Source organism: Emys orbicularis, chromosome 3 (assembly GCF_028017835.1).
Source record: "Emys orbicularis isolate rEmyOrb1 chromosome 3, rEmyOrb1.hap1, whole genome shotgun sequence".
NCBI lineage: Eukaryota > Metazoa > Chordata > Testudines > Emydidae > Emys > Emys orbicularis.
Window position 1 is genome coordinate 42,809,534 of NC_088685.1, and position 10,138 is coordinate 42,819,671.

The 10,138-nt window shown below is 45.7% G+C and overlaps 1 protein-coding gene across 1 annotated transcript; it reads left to right on the forward strand.

Moving 5' to 3' along the window:
• The first annotated feature begins 287 nt into the window (after positions 1-287).
• Positions 288-9,633, forward strand: LOC135876380 (protein CLN8-like). Its single transcript, XM_065401572.1, has 4 exons — positions 288-348; positions 2,315-2,500; positions 7,399-8,056; positions 9,166-9,633. The coding sequence occupies exons 3-4, from the start codon at positions 7,514-7,516 to the stop codon at positions 9,487-9,489; spliced, it is 867 nt and encodes a 288-aa protein (XP_065257644.1). The 5' UTR covers positions 288-348; positions 2,315-2,500; positions 7,399-7,513; the 3' UTR covers positions 9,490-9,633.
• Positions 9,634-10,138: the final 505 nt, after the last annotated feature.

Genomic DNA, 10,138 nt, shown 5'->3' on the forward strand with positions numbered 1-10,138 from the left:
CTCTAGCTGTCCCCAGAAAATATGCTCTTGTAACCGGCTGATTCAGACCATCTCAGTGTCACACATGTTGGCTTCTAAAGTTAATTTCCTAATAATTAAAGGGACAATGTCAGGTAATTTAATCACTAAATTTAGGCTCCCTTAGTAGAAATAAATAAAACCTAATATTTATAGGAAACATTAAGATTTTTAAAAAGAAAGAACACAAACACGGTCGCGTTTTTCTAGGGCATGAGAAATGCAAACTGAAACTGAAACGGGCCTAACCGGGGCTTGCCCTGCTCCCCACGCTGGTTCCCAGCCAGAGTCAGCAGGAAGCAGCTCCAGCCTACAGCGAGAGGAGACTCGGTGAGCAGCAAAGCTAGGGACTGGGAGGAAGGTGGAGGGGCAGACAGGGAAAGGAGCAGAATGGGGACAGAGCTAGAGTGGGGGAAACTAACTGGAAGCGATGCAGACTGTAGGAGGCTGCTGTAAAACTCTCCTCCCCCACCCCAATAATGCCGAGGTTCTCACCCACCCCTGCCCAGGGCCGGCTCCAGGCACCAGGCAACCAAGCTGGTGCTTGGGGCGGCACCTGGAGGGGGGCGGCGCGGCGCTCGGGCCGCCGGGGAAAGCGGGGCCACAGCCGGGCTCGCCGCCCACCCCCCGGCGCTCTGGCCGCCCTCCCCCCCGCGCCCTCCCCCCTGGCTGCCGGGGCTCGCCGCCCTGCGCTCTGGCCGCCGGGGGGAGAGCCGAGCCCCAGCCGGGGCTCGCCGCCCTGCCCCCGGCGCTCTGGCCGCCGGGGGGAGAGCCGAGCCCCCGCCGGGGCTCGCCGCCCTCCCCCCCCGGCGCCCTGCCCCCGGCCGCCGGCGGGAGAGCGGAGCCCCCGCCGGGGCTCGCCGCCCCCCCCGGGCTCCGCCCCCCCTGCCTAGCTGGTCCAGGCTCTTTCACCCACTTCTCCCACCCGACCGTCCCAGTTAACCTATTCTATTCCACCCTCCCCCTCCAAACAACCCCCAAGCAGGGCTGGCTCTGGCTTTTTTGCCGCCCCAAGCAAAAAACGCCCGGCCGGCAGCAAGGGGGGGAGGGGAGGAGGAAAACAAACCTGCCCCGGCCGGAGCGGCGAAGGGGGGGGGAGAAGAGAACAAACCGGCTGGCCGGAGCAGCAAAAGGGGGAGGGGGGGGTCGACAAACGGGCCGGCTGGAGCAGCAAAGGGGGGGGGGGCGGGAAACAAAGCTGCCCCCGGTGGGGGGGGAGGGAGAGAGAGAACAAACTGCGCACCCCGGCTGGGGGGGGGGAAGGGGGGGGCGGCGGCCAGGGCTTCCTTATGCGGGGCGCTTGCCACGCGGCCCCTCCCGCTGCGCCGCCTGCCGGGAGGGCTCCGCGCCGCTCCGGTCGGCAGGCAGGGAAGGACGCGGGCTGCCCTGCCTGGCTTGCTACAGGGCGCTCCCCTCCTCCGTCCCCTACAGGGCGGCGGGAGCAGCAAACCAAAAAGAAAAAACCTGCAGGGGCGGCCAAAGCAGTGAAGCGCAAAAAAAAAAAAAAAAAAAAAAAAATGGAGCCGGCCCTGCCCCCAAGCATCTTACTCCAGGTGCTCCCCCTGACTCTCCCCAGTCACCCTGCCTTTGGGTTCGCCAACCCTCACCCACCCCTGACTCACTTCCCCAGCCCTACTTCTTGCAGGGCCCATCCTGCTGCACCCCAGCCCCAGCGGGGGAGCACCCAGAGAAGGAAATCCATGACTGTGACCGCTGAGAACTGCCCCACACCAAGCTGCGCAAAACCTAGCAGCTGTGATGAAATAACAAGACGTGGGGCCCCTTCATATAGCACAATCCAGGCACGATAGAGACAACACACGTGTGTGACACACTATTTCTGTGCAGGACACACACGTCCTGCCCACAGCGGGGTATTGGAGGGGTCTGACCCTCGGTTCCAGCTCCCATGTTTCTACACAGCTCAGTGGTTCTAGCTGGGCTCAGGCTGGCTTTGCACCGGACATGTTTTGCATCCTAGCAGCTGCAGCTGCCAATGACAACACACGCCACCGTGCAGTGTTTTGTCAGGACTCCGTACTGGGGGGCGATCGCCCTTTCCATCAGTGCAACGCGAAACTTGGCTGCAGCACCAGGGCAGAGTGTGGTCTGACCCCCCTCCCGCACTGCAAATTAAGCTCTAAGGAGAACTGTGAACAACCCCAGAGTCCGGCTGGCCAGTAAGGGTTATTTGGGGCGCTCCATTCCCCCCTCCGGGGAGGGAGGGACGGTTTACATCCGGCGGAAACAAAGGGTGGGGCAGGAGAAGTGATAAGTAACATTATTCCGTGTGCAGGTGTCTCTTCTTGCTGCGGTGCCGAGCTAGGGTTCCAAGCTGTTCCATTCCAGGGGCAGCTACTTCTGCATCAAAGGGTGGAAGAATCAGCCCGGACTTCTCGGCTGAGTGCAGCTGTTGAACACAAGACAGGAAAGCGCAGAGGCTGTGGGGAGAAACTGCAGAATAACTGAAGCAGACCAGGCAGTAAGTAACATTACTGTTCCTTCTTATGAGGAGGAGGAGGAGGAAATGGGGATTAGACAGCATTAAATAACTGCTGGTTTTCTTTAAATGCTGAGAAAACATCCTACTTCTACTTCCAGGAGAGGCTATTGTATGAAGTCAGGGGAATTTCACACAGCCTGTGAACCACCGTATTTAGAGGGCTGTATGTAACTATGCTGCTGGTGGTGGTGGGGATGGTGTTTTTCTTTGTCTTTTTTTGTGGGGAGTTGAGAGTGGAAAGTTTCTGGGGCTTTCTCTTCACACCGTTGTAACTATGCTGACGTTAATGGCCTGATTCTCCACTTCCTTGTATGTTGCCTAGTTATATACAGTAGAATGTCACCAGAGTCAGGAACTGACCCTTCAACCACACATCTCATTTGGAACTGGAAGAAGGCAATCCAGCAGCAGCAGAGCCAAAAAAAACCCAAATACACTACAGTACTGTGTTAAATGTGAACTACTGAAAAAAAGGGAAGATTTAAAAAAAAAAGATTTGACAAGATAAGGAAACTGTTTCTTTGCTGCTTTCATTTAAACTAAGGTGGTTAAAAGCAGCATTTTTCTTCTGCATCATAAAGTTTCAACGCAGTATTAAGTCAATGTTCAGTTGTAAGCTTTTGAAAGAAAAAACATTATGTTTTGTTCTGAGTTATGAACATTTCAGAGTTACGAACGTAATTCTAGTATCAGAGGGGTAGCCGTGTTAGTCTGAATCTGTAAAAAGCAACAGAGGGTCCTGTGGCACCTTTAAGACTAACAGAAGTATTGGGAGCATAAGCTTTCGTGGGTAAGAACCATTCTACTGTATATCTGTGAAGAGTGAGTGTAAAATGCTACCAAATTAGAATTCTTAACTCTCTCACTGTTTCAGGATGCAAGGCAATGGGAAGGAAGGGCCAGTGGAGTTGCTCTGGTATAAAGGAGAGCAGAATCAGGCCCTCTGAGAATATAAATAAGCAATATTCCTTTGCTCTCTAGCTATAAGGCTGCCATCCTCCTTTTCTATTATTTATTATATTGGGGAGCAGGAAAGGAAGGCATCTCTTTTGTAAGCTTTTTACTTATGCTGCTAACAATCCATATGGCTTCCTCTTCTGCCTCCCACCAGAGCTGCCAGTCAAACTGTGTTAAATTAGATACTCTCTGGGCAGTTCTTCCCCTGGCCACATTGTCAGGATGTGCTCTGTCCAGCGGTCATGGCAATCTAGACCAATGTGTCAGCAAAATGGACCTGTGCTCATAGATACTTTAAAACAAAAACATAAGAAAATGTTTAAACCATACCATGTGGAGGAAGTTTTAATTAACTTTATGCCCCCAAGCTTAAAAATTCGGGACTATACAATTAATAATAATTGTGATGCTGGGGTGGACAATAAGAAGGTTGTTTCTCTATGTCCTTAATTAGATCAGGAATAAAAGACCTTTTTAGAATGTGGTCTAATTCTGTTCAGAAGTTGACCATGCAATTTTGTTCACAAGATGATCCTACAAGCCCTTACTCATGCATTTACTAGAACTAGACTATCATTTCATAGAATTATGTTCTGTTTTTGGTGTCTGATATTCCAAATTGCAAGCAAAACAACATTGTTGGGATTCCCTCCAAGACCTTTTCCACTCAACTTATCCAGAACACTTCAGTTCTGCAAGAACCCTTTTTTATCCAGTTCTCTGGAATCTAAAAACTCAGTCCAAATCAGGACTCATCACTAACGTTTCTCTATTGGCATTTCAGAAATCTGCGCCTGAGGTGATCAGGCTCAGATGTAGTGGGGCAGGTTAGGGTGCATCACAACTCCAAAGTACATAGTTATAAATCAGATTATATACATATTCTAAAACAGACTAACACTTGCATTATATTCTACATTGTATCATATGCTTTATGATTGACTACTAATTCTGTGAAATAGGCCCTGTATGAATCACAAGCTATCCATGTGCTACAAACTACTCGTAAGCAAAGCTGCAGCTGCAAGCCTATCACACTTTACTCTTTTTCTATTTCTTTATATACTAGCTACATATTATTTACAAGACCCCTTGGGAATTCATGCTTTGTCCATTGTTAACCTGTTTCCCTACTTCTGTTTTTCTTTGTGTATGCAAGACCTACAAACGCGCACATCTGTGATGCTGCATGCATAATTAAAACACCTCACAGAAGAGAGAACTCTAAGGAGGGCTGTCTTTTTTTTAACTCTGAAAAGTTTATTTATTCTTCATACTGTGACTTAATATAGAAAAAGATTTTAAAGTTCTAATTATAACAGGCCAATAGTACATGCTTGCGTATATCAAAGGTCCATTTATGTAAACATATAATAAGAATATTTATAACATAATTGATTTTCTTTTTTTTCTAGACAAAATAATAAAGTGTGTGTACATACGTACTATAGATATAGGGCGCAATTTGCATTGAGGCCACTGTGATGGGTTGGGTCACAGAGACCCCCTTGGGACTGCTACCTGATGTGCTCAGACTACCTCTGAGCCCATTTTCCCTGGCAGTTTGGGACTTCAGTATCCTGTCTTGTTGAGCCAGACATGCTAGCCTGCTGCAAACACAGACCCAGGTCTGAACCATGTCCCCCAAAAGCTGCAAGCTTAACTGAAAACAGCTTAAGAAGTGCTCCTGTCTCTAGCACCCAGATACCCAGTTCCCAATGGGATCCAAACCCCAAATAAATCCGTTTTACTCTGTATAAAGCTTATACAGGGTAAACACCTAAATTGTTCATGCTCTATAACACTGATAGTGAGATATGCACAGCTGTTTGCTTCCCCAGGAATTAATTACTTGCTCTGGGTTAATTAATAAGCAAAAAGTGATTTTATTAAATATAAAAATTAGGATTTAAGTGGTTCCAAGTAATAACAGACAGAACAAATTAAATTACTAAGCAAAATAAAACAAAAACATGCAAGACTAAGCCTAATACAGTAGGAAACTAAATGCAGGTAAATCTCACCCTCAGAGATGTTCCAATAAGCTTCTTTCACAGACAAGACTCCTTCCTAGTCTGGGTCCACCAATCACTCACACCCCCATAGTTACTTTGTTCCAGTTTCTTTCAGGCATCTCTTGGGGTGGAGAGGCTATCTCTTGAGCCAGCTGAAGACAAAATGGAGGGGTTTCCAGGGCCTTATATCGTCTTTCTCTTGTGGGTGGAAACCCCTTTGTTCTCCTGTGTAAAATCCCCTCAACAAGATGGAGTTTGCAGTCACCTAGGCAAGTCACATGTCTATGAATGATTCAGCTTTTTGCAGGCTGACACCATTGTTTACATGTTAGTTTGAATGTTCGCAGGAAAGCTCAGTTGTGGATTGGCATCTCCCAAAGTCCATTGTCAGTTAAGTGTTTCTTGATTGGGCACTTACCGAGAATAGTTCTTTCTCAAGAAGCTGACCAAATGCTTTACTGAGGCTACTTAGACTCAAACAAGTACATAGCCAATATTCATAACTTCGAATACAAAAATGATACACACATACAGAGAGCATAATCATAACCAGCAAACTACAACCTTCCCATTGACACCCCACTTGGCCTCCTCTGTACAGGACCTGGTGCAACCATAGGACCCTGGTTGCACCAATGATCTATACGGTCACAGTTTACGTCAATAACATCACAGCCATGTTATTCTGTTCCAACAATCCAGGGCTCCTTTATACTTCCAGGCAGTGTAAAGTGGCCTTAGTGTAAATGAGAATCAGGCTCATAGTGGCTGGTTTGTTGCAGTTTTGATCTATACCCTGTAAACTGGGTGTCTACATTTGATTCCTAAAAATTCTTAGGGTACGTCAACTGTGTTTTAAAACCAATGGCAGCGAGTCTCAGAGTCCAAGTCTACATACTCGGGCTCACTCTACGGTACTAAACAGCACTGTAGACGTCGCGGCTCAGGCTCTCAAACTCACCTCCTCCCTGGATTTCAGAATACAAGCTCGAGCCTGAACATCTACACAGCTGTTTTTAGTGCTGTAGCACGAGACTAAGTCTGTAGCACCATGGCACAAGCCCGAGTGTGTAGATCGGGGCTCGAGACTCACTGTGTAGACATATCCAGAGGGCTCTACAGGTGAAAAATGAAGGTTCAGTGATGCTTAAATATGCTGCTAAAGAATTGTAAGCCTCAGTTGTGGTTGTGTTTTTTCTCCCTTTAGCACTGGCCCCCTTCGTTTATGTCTACAGGAGTTGTTTCTGTTCACACCTGGAATGTTAACTTTGTTAGAAGTAAAAATCATTGGTCATAAAACAATTTTCAAGTGTTCTGTGAGGAAAGGTGGGGGGAATGCTATTGGCATATAAGTTGGTGAAAGATTGTTTTAAAAATGTGTTGTCAGTAGCATTAGCAAAACACTTCAGTCAGATGGACTTCTTGAGGAATGCTTTATAAAGGCAAAGGAAGACTTGAAGATAAAGAATAGCATGTATTCTACGTATGTAGAAGTAACAGGAAGGAAAGAAAAACCAGTAAGGAAAAAGACCAGGAAAAAGTATTGTATTTTTATATAACTTGGGAACAAAAAGTAAAGGTTTTGTGACTGTAACATCCATTGACACTAATTGTTCTGCCAGCAAGGAAATAAGGAGTTTCCCTCTCTCATCTTCTCTTTTATATACCCAGTAGAGATCTTGAAGGCTAATTATCAGCCTTGAGTAGGTTTTTTATGTCAGTTCTAAATTGTTTGGAAATATCAATGGAAAGAGAAACAAACTCTAAACTGTAGTGAAACTAGTGAGCTTTCATAAATGGGGAGTGTGTGTGTGTGTGTGTGTGTGTGTGTGTGTGTGTGTGTGTAAAATACACGCACACAGCCATTCTCTACAAGTCTCTTCTATGTTTTTTTTTTAATTGCAGGTGGGTTTCTGCTCCGCGTAACAGCAAAGGCTCAGTAGCGTTAATATAGAGCAACGTGTGGGACGTGTGAGACGCTTCAGACTCTCTCCAAATATTTTGAATTATAGAAGAAGAAATGAATCTTGCATATGCTGGTGAAACCTTGAGTGTCATATTTGACTGGGACTATGTTCTGTGGGAAGTTCGTTTGAAGTTAGTAGCAGCTGGATTTTTCATCTACCTGGGTGTATTTCTTCTAGCTCACTGGCTGGCCTCATGGATCAGTGCCAGTTATCGCACTTTGTCAGGAAAGGACAAAGTCTTCTCGAATATAGCTATCACTCGTGGCCTGCTTGGGATTCAGAGTTGTGTAGCTGGGTTGTGGGCCTTGCTCATAGATCCAGTTTTTCAAGCTGACAAAGTGTATTCACAACAAAAGTGGAGTTGGTTTCATTGCTTAATAGCCTCTGGCTTCATCTTGTTTGAAAATGTAGTTGTTCATGTGTCTAATATTGTTTTCAGGACATGTGATGTGTTCTTGGTAGTTCATCATTTATTTGCCTTTGGTGGGCTTCTTGGTCTGATAATTAACATAAAGTCTGGACACTATCTACCTGTGATGGGATTGCTACTTGAGATGAGCACTCCTTCACTCTGCATGTACTGGCTTCTTCTAAGGGTAAGAACTTGCTGTATTAATTTTTGGTGATAGAAGTTTCCATTATAAAACTCCCATTGCCTCCCCCTCAAAAAAAAAAAATCTGCAAAGAAATATTGGCCTTCAAATTGGGAGATTAGTTCTGGGATTAGGAAAGAATTTTTTTCCAAACTTGAAGTCCTGGGAATCCTTAATTATAACACCCTAAAATACTTGTTCAGTGTTTTTATATATATATATTTTACCCATTTTGTGGCAAAGAAACGAAAAGGGAAGATTTTAAAAATTACTTTACAGACTCACTAGTTGGGATCTAGTGCACAGGACTAAAGATTAAGTGACTAAACTCTATTTTTTAAAGATTTTTTTTTAACAGAGTGAAAATAGTAACATGAGAATGTTGGAGCTGATGAGCCAGTCTTAATATAGACCATTACATTTCTCCTGAAGACTAAAGGCATGTGCATGTGTGCTCACATATGAGTGTGTATGTATATTCTGTGGATGCAGAGAGGGAGAACAGCCTTGAAGAGATCTGCCATGCTTGTAGGGAGAAAAGAAATCAGCCCTGCTTCTGAAACCGCAATCAGTTCCCAGCAATAAGTTTAGTAGTTTAAGCTTAAATTATAAAATATCTGGACTCTTTAGAATTACAGCCACAAGCCCTGGCAGGATCACCACAGCCCTTCTGCAGTGGTTTTAATGAGCCCTTAAACATGGAGGTCCTGTCTGTGCATATAGATCCTAGAGCAGTCAGAGAGTCATGGTTTGCCTGGGTGGTGTTGGCCAAAACTTCCCAGATCTTGCTACCCCCTCTCCACTTTTGTGAGAGGTGCTTTGTTTTGATTGTCTTCCTCCATCCAACAGGTGGCTGCATCTAAGTGAAGCTGTATGCACATAGTTTGCAAAGTGGTTTAGAATTCTGCTGGACAAAAATTCTATATAAATGTGCAATCTCTTAGCACTCAAGAGAAATATGATTGAGAGAATGTTTGTATGGCAGTTTACACAACAGACAAGTTAATATATATCTAATTTCTATGTACTATAGATCTTATTTCTAGAAAATGCTGACTGCTTTATCTCGAAGGTGCAATCTCATTTCTCTTTCTTTGTTGTTTTCTCTTCAGACTGGCTATGCTAATACCCTTTTATGGAAGGCAAACCAATGGGTACTGATCCATATGCAACACTGCCGCATGGTCCTTATTTATCACATGTGGTGGGTGTGTATTTCCAATTGGAATGATGTAGTGGAAAACCTGGGACTTCCACATTTTATCGTCTTTTTCATGGGGTTAAGTACACTTACATTAATACTTAATCCATACTGGATTTACAGATCGACTCAGCGGCTCTTTGGTCCAGTTGACTGGAATTTTTCATTTTTCACTGCTGTTTTTGGATCCTCTGGAAAATTAAATAGTGAAACATTTGAAAAGAAGAGGATATAGTGTTGCAACAGCTATTGGGATAATAGTAAAGTGTGTCCAGAAGAATATGGTGCAGGTTTACTACCGAGTCTATGAAAATAGAATTGCTTACAAGAAGTCTATGAATATATTGATCCCTTTGTAACTTGATATTAGTGTACTATACTCATTTATCAAAAGTGTTTTTTAAAATTGTTGTCTATATTTTAAATAGACACACACAAAATCTTTAGGATGACCAGATAGCAAGTGTAAAAAATCGGGACATTTTTTTGTTTCGGGGCCGGGGGTGGGGGAGGGGAATAATTGCCTATATAAGACAAAGCCTCTAATATTGGGACCTTAGGGTGACCAAAGCCCAGGGCTCCCTAACACAGCTCAGCTGACTCAAGTCCCACTAACCCTGCACTTAAACTGCAGGGCAGACTCACCCAAAGTGGCCACTGACTCTCCCGCCTGGCTTTATAACCACCCCCACCCCTGCTGTGGGAGATAGTTGGGGGGGCACATGGGAAACTGCCCCACATTGAGGCACCACACGCCCCTGCTCTCTGCCGCGGACGGACCCCTCGGTGCCCTCCCTGCCTCCGTCCGTTGCAGGCCGCAATCCCCAGCCAAACACCCTCGGGTCACGGCTGCTGGCGGGCAGCAGCCCAGGCGGGCTGGCCAT

Excerpts from the sequence above, each read along its gene's own strand:
- LOC135876380 (XM_065401572.1), top strand. The coding sequence starts at position 7,514 with ATGAATCTTGCATATGCTGGTGAAACCTTGAGTGTCATATTTGACTGG. Across the intron at positions 8,057-9,165 it reads TGTACTGGCTTCTTCTAAGG|ACTGGCTATGCTAATACCCT; the intron begins GTAAGAACTTGC and ends TTTTCTCTTCAG.